This window comes from Octopus bimaculoides, chromosome 6 (assembly GCF_046866305.1).
Source record: "Octopus bimaculoides isolate indiv1 chromosome 6, ASM4686630v1, whole genome shotgun sequence".
Lineage (NCBI taxonomy): Eukaryota > Metazoa > Mollusca > Cephalopoda > Octopoda > Octopodidae > Octopus > Octopus bimaculoides.
In genome coordinates, this window is record NC_142933.1 from 2,077,746 (window position 1) to 2,096,363 (window position 18,618).

The window sequence follows — 18,618 nt, forward strand, 5'->3', positions numbered from 1 at the left end:
CTTGTTTGTCCCCTCTGTGTGTATCCCTTTGTGGGCAGTAAAGAAATAAGATTAAGCAGGTCAAGAAAAATTGTGATTTTATTCATGATATTTTTCAATATATATATACATATATATATATATATATATATATATATATATATATATATATATATATATATATATATATATATATATATATATATGTATATACAATGATTATAGGAAGACAAGCTGAATCAATGAGAATTCTAAAAGAAACAGTTTAGGAAAGATGGCTTTCATTAAGGAGAATATTCCATTTCACTTTAGAATACTGTATATTACAATAAATAATTATATTCCAAATTGAAATAAGACTGATCAAATGAAGCAATATTAAAAATATAAAATGAAATTCTAAATAATAGAGACTTCATTAGATCAGAGCCTTGTTTCTCTAAATGGTACTCGTTTATTTAGATAATTGGAGCTCGATGCAGTCATTACTATAATTATTAGAGAAGGTTTTGAAAGTCCAAAATAAACGTGTACTGCGTAATAATAATTACTACTCGTGTCTTTTATTTAATGTTAGATTTGGAAGTGGAGGCGCAATGGCCCAGTGGTTAGGGCAGTGGACTCGCGGTCAGCCTTGTCACACTGTGTCACGCTGAATATCCCTGAGAACTACGTTAAGGGTACACGTGTCTGTGGAGTGCTCAGCCACTTGCACGTTAATTTCACGAGCAGGCTGTTCCGTTGATCGGATCAACTGGAACCCTCGACGTCGTAACCGACGGAGTGCCAACAACAATAGATTTGGCAGTAAGGATATGCAATACACACACACATGAATGTGTGTGTTTACACAATTTAAATTTCTATCTACCAAATTCGCTCACAAGGCTTTAGCCGGCCTTAAGTTATAGTAGATGATATATTGGCCCCAAATGCCATACAATGGGACTGAACCTAAAACCACTGTTGGCTGCGGTTGAATGCAGGTTTTAAGAATGAGTGTTAACACAGATCTCTAAGGGAGAGAACTCCTGTCAGCATCTTATTTATTTTCCCAAAATTTCGCACGAGCTGACATTATCAAAGTTGGTGAGTGCGTTTTCAGCATTCTAAAGGAAGTTTTTGTCATTTAATTACGTGGATAATCTTAGTCGACTGATATTTTTAACTCATTATTTTACATAAGCGTTTTATCAGTCTGGAAAGATTAACAAGAGGGGAACCTCTATGTGGTTGTTGAAGTGATTAGAAATAGCAGCCAAATTTACTTCAAATCACAACTTAGCCAATATAGTCCAAGAGAGGCAGGATGGTCACAGCTGGAATGCCTCTGATCATAGATTTGTTCAATGGGAGACGACCTGAAACTTTATCAACAATAAACAATGTGTTGTTGACAAAAGAGTCTCAGTTTCAGCAGAAAGCTAAACTACAACGTTACTCTCTGATTGGTCAGATTTCGACCAATGAGAAACTTCATTGACATAGCTTGAAAAATGGTGGAAGAGAGACTGAGCGAAGACGAAGCTGCTTTGTACGACAGACAAATCCGTCTGTGGGGTCTGGAAGCACAGAAAAGGTAAACAAACCTGCACCTCAATGATTAAGCAACACCTAACACAGCAGCCATGGAAACCTTTTCTCCTTGATTACTTTGAAAACCTCTCACTCCCGTCAACCACATGTCCATCTCGCAAGTCTTTCTTTCTCCACAACCCGGCTTCCCATTCACGCCTTTACTCTCTTATCATCAACATCTCCGCTACAGACACGTCTCTTTTCATTCCTTATTTTGTATATAAAGTCTGATATGTATGTATAAATTTCTTGCGAGGTGGTCTTTAAATCTAGTAACTGCTATTAATAATATATCTCTCTCTAACTCACGCACCTGCTAACAATACAAATGGTTATAGAACTAAGAGATATACAACGAATTGGTGAGGAATCGATCGACTAAAATGTGTAGATCAAACAACCTTTTTTTTTAATCTGTTACATTTTCGTTCATCTCTTTCCGTTTTTGCGTTCGTTCCAATATTTATAATTTCCTACAATTTTATTTGTTTTCGTTCCGGTTTGGTTCTAATTTTTCATATCAGTCTATACTTTATTCTCATTCGATTATTAGTACATATCACGTTTAACCATCAATCAATGAGTTCTTTTATGAATTAGAAGCAGTGTGTGTTGCTGCTTAAGCCAAAAACCGGAATTGAGTACCGAAACGAAAATCTTATGTACTGTAACATCTCAGAATGGGGATTTCAGTTTTTAGATTTCCGGTCTTCTCGCAGCTAGTGCGACATTCCCATTACTTCAGTCGGATCGTCCAAGTATTTTGTGATCACTTTACTTAACGAACGTGAGCGAGACGTGGTTATTAATTATCCAAGTACATGAATTAGCACTGTGAGCATACAACTGCCATAGGCAATCTTTGAGTTTAATGTACCACTTTGTCAAACTTATTCCGTTTGGCGGTCACGATGAATTTCTGTTGTCTCTTCAGTTTATAGTACCTCTGATTTCGACCCTTCTATTTATAATTAGACTAGTCACATATTTTCTTTTTTATACTGACTGAAAACACATAAAGCGATAGTCAGTGGAAATCAAAAGGGTTACTTTTTAGTGACTAATTTGGTTTCAACGCTTATATCTCATTGCGACATTTTCGCTGTAGGAAGACTTTTTTGTCTCCCACTATATTCTTTTCTACTCCAGGCACAAGATCCGAAATTTTGCGGGAGGGGGCCAGTCGATTAGATCGACCTCCGTACGCAACTGGTACTTAATTTATCCACCCCGAAAGGATGAAAGGCAAAGTCGACCTCGGCGGAATTTCAACTCAGAACGTAAAGACAGACGAAATAAGCATTTCGCCCGGCGTGCTAACCACTCTGCCAGCTCACCGCCTTTTGTCTTTCTCTATATTCTCATCTTAACTATTATATTTTCTCTAGATCCACTTCTAATTATATCTGTTAATTTATACTAACTTACTAGCCATATAGTCAATGGCAAATAACAACTAAACTCTAAGGAAGACAATCATGATTTGCATCAGCAAAAATTGTTCCCATTTTTCAAATTCAAATAAGTTTATATACTTTTGGGGTAACAGTACTTATATTTTGGCACTATCATGCTATTAGCTGTCAGAAGTGAAAGTGCTCACTGCTAGTGAAGTATCTGTCTGTCTGCCTGCCTGTTGCTGGCCTGTCGATTCTTTGGCTACTGACAGCTAATACCATGACTGGCCGGAGCGAGCTATATGTCTGTCTGTCTGTCTCTCTCTCTATCTATCTATCTATTACTCGAAAGTTCGCGCGTCCGCGCTAGCTAGTCGTGAGTGGTCGATCCTATTATTTTTAAACTTCAAACCTCATTTGTTTTCTATTTTGATAAATTCTCTCTGTTGAAAATTATATTTTTATATTTTAAATAATTTGCAATTTCAGGAAATATGTTTTTATATTAAATTTGTGTTTTCTACTCACGACTAGCTAGCTCGGACGCGCGAACTTTCGAATAATAGATAGATAGATAGAGAGAGAGACAGACAGACAAATAGCTCGCTTCGGCCAGTCATGGTATTAGCTGTCAGTAGCCAAAGAATCGACAGGCCAGCAACAGACAGGCAGACAGACAGATACTTCACTAGCAGTGAGCACTTTCACTTCTGACAGCTAATAGCATGATAGTGCCTATATTTTCAGTGCTATCGTCTTTCCCTTTCTGATGACGGACCTTGAGTGTGGTTGTTGCCAGTACCGCCTGACTGGCCCTTGTGCCGGTGGCACATAAAAGCACCCATTACACTCTCAGAGTGGTTGGCGTTAGGAAGGGCATCCAGCTGTAGAAACTCTGCCAGATCAGATATGAGCCTGGTGCAGCCATCTGGTTTGCCAGTCCTCAGTCATATCGTCCAACCCATGCTAGCATGGAAAGCAGACGTTAAACGATGATGACATCTCTGTGAACTTTACTATATATGGTCAATGGTCTTCAGTTGATAGTTCTTCCATCTTTTGCTATTTATCAAAAATGTCATTACCGTTTAAGTACCCAATATTTAACTGACAACTCATAGCTGATTTGTTACTTACTCACAGCTTCTCATCTTGAATAAGACCACTTGTTTGAGGCTACAGAATTTGGTAAGGCTTTAGTCTGGTGCTGCAATCAAAACTCTTTTGGTCTCAACTTTGATCCTTTTCTTTGGCCATCAGATTAAGTCTACCACCCAAGACAAGGAACAAGTCTTCCATGCATTTTGTGTGTATCAAGTTTAACTCTCAAGGCTTTGGTCAGCTTGAGGATGTAGTAAATGACCATTACCAAAGGAGCTCCTTAAATCCACAACCATCCCTGTAAGACAGAGATATGAGTGACAAGGAAGAATGGGAATCCAAAATGTCTTTATCTTCCTTGTCACATTGAGCATTAACATCATGTTGTGGAGCCCTTATTAAAAGCAGTTTATCGCTGATCATCCAGGTTTGTTTTCGAGCTTAGTGTACCTTGGATAACACCATCCATCATCATCATCATCATCGTCGTTTAACGTCCGCTTTCCATGCTAGCATGGGTTGGACGATTTGACTGAGGACTGGTGAAACCAGATGGTTATACCAGGCTCCAATCTGATTTGGCAGAGTTTCTACAGCTGGATGCCCTTCCTAACGCCATCCAATGTCTCCAATTTAAGATGATAGAATATGAAGATTTTGAACAGGTTAAGAAATCACCTAGAGGATCTCATTGACTTGTGCATCTTGCAGATGTTCTGATGCCATTTTCTATTTTTAGGTTGCGAGCAGCAAAAGTCCTTCTGGTTGGATTGTCAGGTCTTGGAGCTGAGGTTGCTAAGAATATTGTCCTTTCTGGAATTAACTCCCTCACACTGTTGGATCATAAAAAGGTGATAAAGCACTCTCTTTCTCTGTCAATTTTCTTTTGTTATATAAACAGGAAAGGCTGTTGATGTATATCTATCAAAGTCTAGAGTTGAAGGTTGCAGCTTCTTCCTTCTTCAACCCGGGGCTAAATACATAAACTTTATATATTATTTCCCTCCAGTGCTATATTATCATCATCATCGTTTTTAATGTCCTCTTCTCCATGCTCACCTTGGCCAGATAGAGTCTATTGAGGCAGAGTGTCTTACCTGTTTCCAAACAACCAGGTAATATTTTGCCATGGCCAAACAACATGTTTCTGCAAAATATCAGAAATGAATGACTTTTTATTTTCAACAATCATGTCAAAATAAGGAGACACAAACATACACACAATCACTCATATATATATATATATATATATATATATATATATATATATATATATATATATATATATATATATATATATGTGTGTGTGTGTGTATATCGTGGCACTCCATCAGTTACAATGATGAGGGTTCCAGTTGATCCGATCAACGGAACAGCTTGCTCGTGAAATTAACATGCAAGTGGCTGAGAACTCCACAGACACATGTACCCTTAACATAGTTCTCGGGGGAGATTCAGCATGACACAGGCTGTCAGTTTAAACAAACCATTCAGAGTTAATGTAAGAGAGCAATGGAATGAATGGAGAAAAATCTTTTACAAATGGTGGAGCTATGCATGTGATGTTCTTTGTGATTTTGTTATAAAGGCGTGTGACAAAGTTGAAGTAGAAAATGTGATAAAATCATTTAAAAAGTATAGTATTGCTAATACCATGGATGGTACCGAAGACGATATTCTGTACAACAGCAACTACAAAGTCAAAGTCAATTCACCAGAATCTGACTGGAGTCCTTACAATGATGGCATATGTGATGAATCTTGTGATATGTATGAGAAACTTTTAGAAACAGATAGTGACGATTGTGAGGAATTTGATGGGTTTTACATAAATACATGTGGCAGGTTTGGTATTTTAGCAATATTATTTATTGAACCTTGAGTATAAATACATACTTTGTAAAGATGGCATTAATGACAAGTACATATTAATAAACATACTGCAAAGATGAATTTACTGGTTTATTGGTTTTTTTTCTTCTTTTTTTCTTCATTGTAATGAATCTTTCTCTTGCCATTGTCTACCTTACAGGTGACTGAAGAAGACCGCTGCAACCAATTCTTGGTATCTAGAGATGATGTTGGACGTAATGTAAGTATTGCACATTGCAGCCTCCACATTTTCTCTCTCAGTCTTCTTCTTATTATTATTATTCTAATGAATTTCTGTATTGTGGAAATGAATATAGACATGGCTATGTGCTTGCAGTGTCCACTCTGCAACCTCATAGTTCCTTGTCTGACCCAATCGAGCAACACTTTGTGGGAGTGTCCTTTACTGTCACCTCAAGTTGACCAATGGAGACTGTGTGTGTATGTGTATAGAGAGAGAGGAGGAGAAAGATGTGTGTATGTATATAAATAGGTGTGTGTATATATATATCTTCATCATTTAATGTCCATTGTCCATGCTGGCATTGTACAGTTTGATCATAGCTAGCAAGCTGGAGAGCTGCACTAGACTCCAGTATGATTTGGCATGGTTTCTCTGGCTGGATGCCCTTCCTAATGCCAACCACTTCAGAGTGGACTGGGTGCTTTTACATGACACATGAGTGCTCTTCACCACCAGAGGGACCAGCCTTAAAATTTCTGCTGTGGAATACAGGTCTTCTTGAGTACAGCAGGGTGCCAGTCATCTCGCCTAAAAGGTTCAGCATCTTAAGGTTGTTTTTCAGTACTACACACACACAGTGCCGACTGACTGGTCCCATGCCGGTGGCATGTAAAAAGCACCATTCAAGTGCGGTCGATACCAGTCCCACCTGACTGGCCCTCGTGCCAGTGACCTGTAAAAAGCACCCACTACACTCCTGGAGTGGTTGGCGTATCCAGCTGTAGAAACTTTGCCAGATCGGATTGGAGCCTGGTGCAGCCTTCCAGCATAGAAAGCAGCCGTTAAACGACGATGATGAAATATATATATATATGCATTTATATATATTTACATAGATATGCACACACACAGGGTCTGCTAATTTCATTGGCATCATGAAGGGCAATCCAATCCATGCTAGCATGGGCATTGTGGACATATGTAACTGGGGATGATGGAGAATATAAGTATATATGTGTATATGGCACAAAGCTAGCCCCCACTCATTCGAGGGGATCTTGTCTTATGAGTTACTTGTTAACTTGACTAGTGCCAACGCCATAAAACAGCACCCAGTACACTCAGTAAAGGGGTTGGCATTAGGAAAGGCATCTAGCTGTAGAGACCCTACTAAAGCGTATGTTAGAGTTTAATGCACTTCTCTGGCTCAGCATCTCCTGTCAAACTGGCCAGCTCTTGCCAGGATAGAAAACAGGCTGAATGATGATGATGATGATAGGTGTGTGTATACACATGCCTTGCTATATACACCAGTTTTTGACTGTCATCATCATCATCATCGTTTAACATCCGTTTTACATGCTGGCATGGGTTGGATGGTTGGACTGGGGACTGGCAAGCCAGGAGGCTGCACCAGGCTCCAATCTGATCGGGCAAGGTTTCTACAGCTGGATGCCCTTCCTAATGCCAAACACTCAGAGAGTGTAATGGGTGCTTTTTACATGCCGCCAGCACAGGACCAGTCAGGCACCACTGGCATTGACTCTGCTTGGATGGTGCCTTTTATGTGCCACCAGCATGAGACCAGTCAAGCAGCACTGGCATCGACCACACCCATATGGTGCTTTTTACATGCCACCAGTACGGGAGCTGGTCAAGCAGCACTGGCATTGACCATGTTCAGATGGTGCTTTTTACGTGCCACCAGCACAACTGTATATATTTTATTTCTCTTCCATTTGTTGCAGCGTGCTGAAGCATCGCAGGAAGCCACTCAGAAGCTGAATCCTCTTGTTAAGATCACAGTTGATACATCAAATGTTGATGACAAACCTGACACCTTCTTCCAGCAGTTCAATGTGATCTGCATCACCTCATCTTGCCGTAATGCTCTCTGTCGGATCAACAAACTCTGCCATGAGCATAACATCAAGTTCTTCGCTACTGATGCCTTTGGATATTTTGGTTTCATGTTCTCTGATCTTGGCAGCCATGAGTTTGCTGAGTAAGTACCCTGTTGTTAGTCATCATCATCATCATCATCATAATTCTCCACTTCAGGTTTGGGACATTTTGGCACAGCTATTTTGGTGCTACCTCTTCGGCGCTACTGATTCAATACAGACTTATTCAACATCAGACATTTTAACTTTCCTCTCGTTCTCTCCCGCGTGATCTCCCTCTTTATGTACGTGGGCATATTTCTCTTTGTGTGTATAAGGAGAGGGAGTCTTTATGTCAATCGTGATTAATTAACCCTTTTGTTACCATATTTCTATTGAGATGCTCTGTGTTTCTTTCAATTACTTTAAATATAACAAAGAATTTAGTAAAATAACTTAGTTATCATTAAACTAGTATTAGGAGCATAAATTGTGATTAAGGTTTGGCAGAAGATTTTAATTCAGAACTTATGAAAACAAGACATTTGTATTACTGAGCCAGAGCCAGTTTCAGCCAGGTTGGTATCGAAAGGGTTAAGAATTGTTTGTCTATTATATATTTTAACCTTTTCGTTACCATATTTCTGTTGAGATACATGGTTTGATAATCATACTACACCTGTGATTCCCTACCCTTTTATTTAAATGAGTTTTCCTACGGACCCCTTTTAATATACTTATCTTTGTGTGTGTGTGTGTGTGTGTATCAAAAATTTTGAATTCAATTCACTGACCCCCAATACCACCTTTGCAGACCCCAGGTTGGGAACCACTGTAATACATTAACACTACCACAGGGCATACCATCATCATCACACTACACAACACATCCCAGCAAGAGAGCCTCCAAATGGTCAATCAAAGTATTAGAAACAGCAGTCAATTTCTGTTAAACCTGACCATACCATCTTCAAAATTAGGAAGGACACTTTGGATAATGTAGTTCTGGCTATATTGTCTGAAACTAATACAGGATAGTCATGGTTGGAATACTTTAATCATAATTGTGCTTGATAAGAGCTGAGCTGGGGTTAAACTACTACAACCCATCCCATACAAGCTGCCACTTTGACTGAGTGGTTCCACTCCAGTCCGTCTTTACTCTGTGGGGATGGTCACTTGAACATTACTGCATCATGTTGCTGTTGCATCTTTGTGTACACGCTCTGCTGCGCTTGTGTCTTTCAGAGAAATTCCCAAACCGAAACCCAAGGAAACAGAAGAAAGTGAGAATGGTGAACCCAAAGAGAAGAGGGCTAAGATCGCCATGGAAACTGTTGTTGTCAAAAATGTAGGTGATTCTGTCTTGTTTCTTCTGTCACTCTCACTGTGACCCCCCCCCCCCCGCCTATTTGTCATCTGATTAATGTCTCCTCCCACCATCACTACCACCTCTATGCTAATTGTTTTGCTTCCCACCACATCTACATTAATGTCCCTCCCTCCCTCCACTGCCACTATGTTAACATCTCTCTTACCACCTCTGCGTAATTCTCTCCCCTCCCACCAGCTATATGTTAATGTATCTCCCTCCACCACCACATTAACACATCTCCTCTTACCACTGCTACATAAATCTCTCCTCCCACCAGTTCTATGTTAATGTCTATCTCCCTCCACCACCCACACTTTGATGTCACTCCTCTTATCACCACCATGTTAATGTCTTTCCCTCCTCCACCACCACATATCTCCTCCCACCACCTCTACGTTTGTGTCACTCCTCCTACCACTGCTACATAAATGTCTCTTCTCCCACCACCTCTATCAGCTTTATGCTAATGTCCTTCCTCCCACCGCCTCTACATAAACGTCTCTCCACCCCCTACTGCCCCTACATTAATGTATCTCCTCTCTTCTCTATAAATGCAAGAAAAGAGGTGTGATGTAGAAATCAATCACATGACCTCCATTTAACACTCTCCCTCTCTGTCTTGTGTGTACTATCAGACACACACATGCAATAATAATAATAATGGTTTCAAATTTTGCCACAAGGGTAGCAATTTTGTGGGAGAAGATGAGTTGATTACATCAATCCCCAGTACTTAACTGGTACTTAATCTATCGACCCCAAAAGGATGAAAGGTAATGCCGAGCTCAGCAGAATTTGAACTCAGAACATAGCAACGGGCGAAATACCGCTAAGTATTTTGTCCTGCGTGCTAACGATTCTGCCAGCTCGTCACCTTAATAATAATAATAATAATAATAATAATAATAATAATAATAGTATGGATGGAGGCAAAATAGATCATTTTTATTTGAAACTCACTTAACTTGTTTTTTTGTTTCCCTTTTACAACTTTGCTCCCATCCAGTCAATTACAATGATTTCATCATCATCATCATCATCATCGTTTAACGTCCGCTTTCCATGCTAGCATGGGTTGGACGATTTGACTGAGGACTGGTGAAACCGGATGGCAACACCAGGCTCCAGTCTAATTTGGCAGAGTTTCTACAGCTGGATGCCCTTCCTAACGCCAAATTTGTCTTGAAATAATTCTGGTTCCGTCTCAATGAGCATCTTAGATATGGTGTACTTAGCTTTGATAATTACTTGACTCTTGTTACTGCAAGAATCGGTCATATACCAGAGAATGTGCCAAACAGCATTTCACCTGTCTTTACATTTCGGGGTTTAGCTTTACCTTTCATCCTTTCGGGATCATCATCCGTTGTCCATGCTGGCACAGGTTGGACAGTTTGACCAGGGCTGGTAAGCTGGAAGGCTGCACCAGACTCCAATCTGATCTGGCATGGTTTCTACAGCTAGATGCCCTTCCTAATGCCAACCACTCTGAGAGTGTAATGGATGCTTTTATTTGCCACCGGCACATGTGCCATATGCATGACACCAGTATCTGCCATGACTGCAATGTTGCTCAGCTTGTTGGGTCTTCTTCGTGGGAAAGTGGATGTTAAAATGATGTTGAATAAATTAGCAGTTTAAAGATCACCTTTAAACTGCTAATAACATCCAGAGAGAGATCTTGTGTTGCCGATACATGCTCGTTACATGCTGACTATATCACCTGAGAAAATAATCAGCAGCACTGGTGGATGGCATTACCTTATGTGGTTTCACCATTTTCTGTGGCTGCACCGACCAAATAAAAGCCTCACCATTCATACAGACTGTTTTACTTATCTGCAGCTCCAGTCTGGTCGTTGTTGCATGATCAAGGTTAACATCAAGAAAGGCCTTTGACCATATAAATTCTAATTCTGCCTCAGTGAAGTTTTGTCTGACCCCTGCAAGCACAGAAATACAGATTTAAGAATAATGATGACGATTGATGGATGACTGATGACTAATGTTGATGCTTAGTGGTATTTCATCTGCCGTTACATTCTGAGATCAAATTCCACCGAGGTCGGCTTTGCCTTTCATCCTTTTGGGGGTTGATTAAATAAGTACCAGTTACGCACTGGGGTCGATGTAATCGACTTAATCCCTTTGACTGTCCTTGTTTGTCCCCTCTATGTTTAGCCCCCTGTGGGCAATAAAGAAATCGATAGACTCTTCACCCTAATTTGAGCCCCTCTTCTTACCAGTTGGCCCTGTGAGATCCGATGCTTTCACAGTTGAGAAGTTTATGGTTGCGAAGGTGTTTTGCTTCGTCACAAACTCTTTCCCCTACCTTAACACCCGTTGATGGTTTTCTGTTGCAGTCGAGTGAGTTTGTCCGATTTGAGTCTGCACTAAAATTTGACTGGAGCACTGAAGAGAACCAGAAGCGTCTGAAGAGGACTGCCAAGGTTTATTTTATCATGCAAGGTAATATTTGTTATATTTCATGGCTAGAAACTTACCTATCCTCTTAGTGTCATTATTCAGCTGCAGATTAACGACGATAACCCAACAAACCTGTGATCAAATGTATTTCATTCTTGACCATCAAATCTTAGTTTCAGGCATGCATTGGCTAGAATTACATATCCCAGGTATTTAACTGCTATTTCTCTCACGATGGTCAACCATATAATGACACTCATGTTGGCTTCAACACAGCCTATGTTTTCATTGTTTATGCCTCTTATTAATTCTGAGTTCAATTTCTACCGAGGTCGTTTTCGCCTTTCATCATTCTGGGGTTGATAAAATGAACAACAATCAAGTATTGGGGTCAGTGTAATCAGTTTATTTCTCTCCCCAAATTTCTGGCTTAGCTGTAAAAATCCTGCCAAAACACACATTAAAACCTGGTGCAGGCTTCTGCCTGGCCAACTCCTGTCAAACTGTCCCACCCATACCAGGATGGGAGGTGCACGCTAAATGATGATGGTGTGCCCAGCTTAAAACTGATTGCTATTCTGATTATGAGAATTGTTAGAGGAGGAAAATGGATTACATACACACTTTGCATCTTGAGTTCAAATGATACTGAAGCAAATTTTTTCTTTAGTCCTCTCAGGGTCCGTCTACTCCGCCTGTCCCTGCTAAAAGCATTTGTGGCCGTGTAGAATGTGTGCAGTGCTTAGTAGTGCTATTTTCTGTTTGTTGTATATACTTGTAAGTCCTGGTGTTTTTGTTACATATTTGTCTGAATATTCTTTTATCACACCCAATGCGTCTACTATGATAGGAATTGTTTCTGTTTTTAGATTCCACATTCGAGTTACTTCTATTTCCAGGTCTTTGTATTTTGAAGGTTTCTCTGTTTCTTTTAGAGAAACATTGTCATCTGTTGGTATTGATACATCGATTAAAAAGCATTTTTTTTTTTTTTCTTGGTGATCTCTGACAACTAAATCTGGCCTATTAGCCTTAATTTCTTTATCTGTGTGTATTGGCATATCCCAGATGATTATTATTATTATTATTACTACTTTCAGTGATGCTGAAATTCCTGGAGAGACATGGTCGACATCCATCAGTTAAATCGAAAACTTCAGATATGGAGGAGTTAATGAAGCTACGGACTGAAGTATTGGAGAGTTTGTCAGTAAAGCAAGAAGTTCTCACAGACTATTTTGTCAGGTAATTGTTGTGGCCAACCCTGAGTCCTCTCACTGATATGCTGGTCAGCCCCTAGCTACCCTGAGTTGGACAGTCCTCAGCATTTCTGTTCTGTTAGCCATCCTTTATACAACTCTGTTATGTTAAGCAGCCTTCTACTATTTCTATGTTAGGCAGCCCCCTATTACCTCGGTGATGTGGGACAGATTTCACTAACATTTACTCTCAACAGGTCATCATCATCATCATCGTTTAACATCCATTTTCCATGCTAGCATGGGTTGGACGGTTCGACTGGGGTCTGGGAAGCCAGGAGGCTGAACCAGGCCCCAATATGATCTAGCAGTGTTTCTACAGCTGGATGCCCTTGCTAACGCCAACCACTCTAAGAGTGTAGTGGGTGATTTTTACATGCCACTGGCACAGGGGCCAGAGGAGGCTGGCAATGACCATTGGTTGGTGCTTTTTATGTGTCACCAGCACGGAAGCCAGTCAAAGCGGCACTGACATCAGCCACGTTCAGATGGTGCTTTTTATGTGCCACCGGGATCACAACTACAATTTCCATTTGATTTTCATTTTGATGTTGATGTACTTGACTCAATAGGTCTCCTCAAGCACAGCTGGTCGCCCTATGATCCAAGGTACTTTTGAATGGGCTGGGGCTGGTTATGCGAAACTGGTGTAAGATACAGCTGTGAACTTACCACCAACACTGGACATGACCATATTTCTCCATTCTGGTCACATTTAACACACTACGATAGTGCGGCCATTGTATGTGGAATTGTGCAATACAGGAGTGTGGCCAAGTGAGCTTATTCAGGAAGGTGGTGCAGTGCGGTAGTGTTTGTAAGTGGAGTAGAACAGTTGGGGGCAGGTTAGATCCAGTTTCCTGCTGTTAAATGTTTGCCCAGTGCCTGTAGGGAGTATGTTGCCTTAGATATTTGTCTGTCTTCATCCCTGTTAATAGTAGTGGTAGTAGTATTAGTGGTGATGGTTGTAGGCATTGTGTTGGCTAAGCCTCTAAGCTGTCCACATGTGCAAGCACACTCACTTGTTTTGCTGTTGTCGTTGCAATGACGTTAGAAGCACTGTTCCCTCTAAGCCTCTAAGCTATGCACACACACACACACACACGTTTTGCTACCAAGGCATGAAAGAAATCTATTTACACATCACAAAAGGTTTATTAACTTGAATAATGTAGTAATCAATAATTATGGCTTTATTCTCCATCTGTTGTACGTGTATTTTTATCACAGGTAAAATAAAATTACACTGCAGAAAATTTCTGCATGGACCAACTACTAAAATTTGGGGAGTAGGACTTCATCACTAACGACCGCTTTTCATTAATTAGTCAATCTTTATGGATGTATTTAGGGTGCAGCCACTCAATATACTAACAAGAGACTCTCAAATATATTCTAATACTCTTTTACTTGTTTCAGTCATTTGACTGTGGCCATGCTGGAGCACCGCCTTTAGTCGAGCAAATCAACCCCAGGACTTATTCTTTGTAAGCCTAGTACTTATTTTATCGGTCTCTTTTGCCGAACCGCTAAGTTACGGGGACGTAAACACACCAGCATTGGTTGTCAAGCGATGTTGGGGTGGGGGGGCAAACACAGACACACAAACAAACACACACATACATATATATGATAGGCTTCTTTCAGTTTCCGTCTACCAAATCCACTCACAAGGCTTTGGTTGGCCTGAGGCTATAGTAGAAGACACTTGCCCAAGATGCCACGCAGTGGGACTGAACCCGGAACCATGTGGTTGGTAAGCGAGCTACTTACTACACAGCCGACATTACAGTCTTTTAAGTGATTAGATTGACATTATTTTGATCAGTTGATTAAACTTCTGTCTTTCAGTAATTGTACGGCTATTCCATAAACTGGTCATGTGACTGACCTTAGTTATTTAGTTGATCTTGTGAATGACCTAAAAGATCTCCCATTCATTCAATCATAATCAAGCTTCGTTATATTGGAGTGATTAAAGGCTTTACACCTGATGCCATCCACAATATATATATATATATATCAGCCTGAAGTCACTCTTTCTTCTCTCTCTCTCTCTCTCTCTGTCTTTTAGCCATTGTTTTGCTGAACTCTGTCCTGTTTCTGCCATTGTGGGGGGAGTCCTCAGTCAAGAAATCATTAAGGTAAGTGTTTCAACATTCTTTATTCGTCTCTGGTTTTTCTTTTTGTCTTTACTGATCAATGAAAGGAGATGGTGAAAGGCAATGTTTGCCTTGGCAGGATTTGAACCTAAAACACAAGGACTGGAATTAAATACCACAAAGTATGTTCTCTGCCAAATCACTTACATATTCACCTTACCGCTTGTTAGCTCCGGTTTCGGAGATTTGCAGCTTGAGTGACCCCCTCTCTTTCTCCTCCCCCATATATTATCATCATCATCATCATCATTTAATGTCCGTTTTCCAATTCTAGCATGGGTTAGACAGTTTGACTGGAAATTGGTAAGCTGGGGAGCTGCACCAGGCTCCAATTTGATTTAGCAAGGTTTCTATGGCTGGATGACCTTCCTAATTCCAACCACTCCAAGAGTTTAGTGGGTGATTTTTTACATGCCACCGGCACAAGAGTTACGGAATGGAGTTGATAAACTCCAGGCTACATATGCTTCATAGCGAACAGAACCTCAGGAGTGTTAAATACCCAAGTGAGGTGTATATACCGCAGGCTACTCTTCAGGTCAAAGGGATCTTAATTAAATGAAAGTTTACATTGTTGCAAGGAGGTAGATATTAATGCATGGAAGATACAATCAGAATCTTTTTTTCAGTTTATCATACTTCAATACGAAAAAATCCACAACCTTCTATCTCAATAAACCACAACATTGTCCCTGGAAGTTGTTTTTTTATGTTTATTACGGATTGATTTAAGCTAACTTTCTTCCTACACCTCGATCTCTGGACCTTATATACATAAATATATATATTATTGATAGTAATAATATGACAACAAAAGAATGAATGAGGCCTTGATATTATGTAAAATAGAAGAATTTATCTATAAATATAATATATATAGGCGTAGCAGTGGCTGTGTGGTAAGTAGCTTGCTTACGAACCACTTGGTTCTAGGTTCAGTCCTACTGCATGGCACCTTGAGCAAGTGTCTTCTACTATAGTCTCGGGCCTACCAAAGCCTTACGAGTGGACTTGGTAGACGGAAACTGAAAGAAGCTCGTCGTATATATGTATGTGTGTCTGTTTGTCCCCCCAACATCGCTTGACAACCGATGCTGGTGTGTTTACATCTCCATAACTTAGCGGTTCAGCAAAAGGGAGAGCGATAGAATAAGTGCTAGGCTTACAAAGAATAAGTCCTGGGATCGATTTGCTCGACTAAAGGCGGTGCTCCAGCATGGCCGCAGTCAAATGACTGAAACACGTAAAAGAGTATATATGTGTGTGTGCCATCAGTAATTACTCAGGGTAGGCAGTTGGTGACGTTTATGTAGTAAAACACACGAAAATAAGCAAAACACTGGCACGTGACTGAGTTGAAGGCAGATTTACTTCTGCCTTTGTAGCACATAAAGAAAATGTTATAGGAATGTACGCAGCACGTGTATTACAGCAGTATTATGTGTAGCTTTAATACTGAGATTGAAAGGCAGGGATGAATTATGCCTGTTGCCAGTGCCACCTGACTGGCTCCCATGCTGGTGGCATGTAAAAAGCACCCACTACACTCTTGGAGTGGTTGGCATTAGGAAGGGCATCCAGCTGTAGAAACTTTGCCAGATCAGATTGGAGCCTGGTGCAGCCATCCGCTTCGCCAGTCCCCAGTCAAATCATCCAACCCATGCTAGCATAGAAAGCGAGCGTTAAATGATGATGATGATGATGATAATCTACAAAACAATAAAATATTTGCATTTTATGCATAGTAATCAGAGTAACTTTCATAATTTTATTTAATTAGTTGCACATTTTGCCGTAAAAGGAGAATGTTGCTATTGATCCATTTTGTTTAAGGTAGGCACTGCCTACCGAGGTGGCATGTCCCTGATACACACCCACATTCACACATATACAGCCATACATTTATATAAACCCAACATATACACCATTATGTACCCATAATATATATACACGTGTATACATTTGCTCTACACACCTATGAATCTCTATCTACACAGTGTTCAGTAGCATAGGGATCAAGTGGTTCACTCCTCACCTTTGACCTCCCAAACTTTATATCATGCATGGGCAACCTGCGGGCTGTATCTGGCCCTTGACGAGTTTCTAGGTTACTAATTTCCTACTAAGACAAATATAATGAAGAAGAATTGCAAAAACATTGAGTGTAAAGTGGGCAAGTAATATTTCTGCTAAAGTAAATTGGAAAGGAACAGCCAACAGATATTCTAAAGTTATCTTACAAATTACCTTTACGTGGTATATACGTTACAAATTACCCTTATGCGCATATACGTGTATGAGTGTTATGGACGTGTGTGTGTATTTTATATATATATATATATATATACAGACACACACATCCAACTACATTTGTAAATATGTACAAACTGATTTTCAGTGTCTAGGATACAAATATCTATCTATCAATATGTGCGGGTGGCACATAAAAGACACCATTTCGAGCGTGGCCGTTTTCGTGCGGGTGACACGTAAAAGCACCCACTACACTCTCTGAGTGGTTGGCGTTAGGAAGGGCATCCAGCTGTAGAAACTCTGCCAAATTAGATTGGAGCCTGGTGTAGCCATCCGGTTGCACCAGTCCTCAGTCAAATCGTCCAACCCATGCTAGCATGGAAAGCGGACGTTAAATGATGATGATGATGATGTGTTTTATCATGTGGCCCTCTCCCACATGGAAATGGTAGAATGCAGGGCCCCCAGTTGAGGAAATGTTACCCATCCCTGCTTTAGATATTCAACTTCATCATTCATTTCTAAACTCTCATTCTGTCTGTTTGTCTTTTCAGGCTGTCTCACAGAAAGACAAACCTCATAACAACTTTTTCTTCTTTGATGGAATCAACGGAACTGGGCTGGTGGAACAAATTGGTTAAAGAAAACCACAGACGCCCTTCCTTCCCTAACCATTCCTTCTGACACAAATCCATTTTCTTTGCTGTCATTTCATCAGAAATAAACGTTTTCATCTCATTTATTCATCATGGAATTATGGTTTTCGCTTTTCTTTTCCCCTTTTATTTCAAGGTTGCAGCTTTTTATCTTCTGTTTTTTTACTTGTTTCGGTCATTAGACTACGACCATGCTGGGGCACTACCTTGAAGAACTTTTAGTTGATCGAATCAATGCTAGTGTTTGATTCTTCCTTTTTGAGCCTGGTGTTTATTCTATCGGTCTCTTTTGGTGAACTGCTAAGTTACAGGGATGTAAACACAGTAACACCAGTTGTCAAGCAGTGCAGGTTGGACAAACACAGACACAAAGATATACACACGCACACACACATGACAAGCTTCCTTCAGTGTCCATCTATGAAATTCCCTCACAAGGCTTTGGTCTGCTTGAAGCTATAGCAGAAGTCACTTGCAGTAGGTGCCATCTAG

At 40.2% G+C, this 18,618-nt stretch overlaps 1 protein-coding gene across 1 annotated transcript; it reads left to right on the forward strand.

The window, feature by feature from the left end:
* The first annotated feature begins 1,402 nt into the window (after positions 1-1,402).
* LOC106872067 (SUMO-activating enzyme subunit 1) lies at positions 1,403-18,224 on the forward strand. Its single transcript, XM_014918919.3, has 9 exons — positions 1,403-1,558; positions 4,795-4,906; positions 6,088-6,147; positions 7,860-8,116; positions 9,243-9,345; positions 11,733-11,838; positions 12,897-13,041; positions 15,130-15,199; positions 18,025-18,224. Exons 1-9 carry the CDS (start codon positions 1,476-1,478, stop codon positions 18,109-18,111), a joined length of 1,023 nt encoding a protein of 340 aa, XP_014774405.1. The 5' UTR covers positions 1,403-1,475; the 3' UTR covers positions 18,112-18,224.
* The last annotated feature ends 394 nt before the right edge of the window (positions 18,225-18,618 follow it).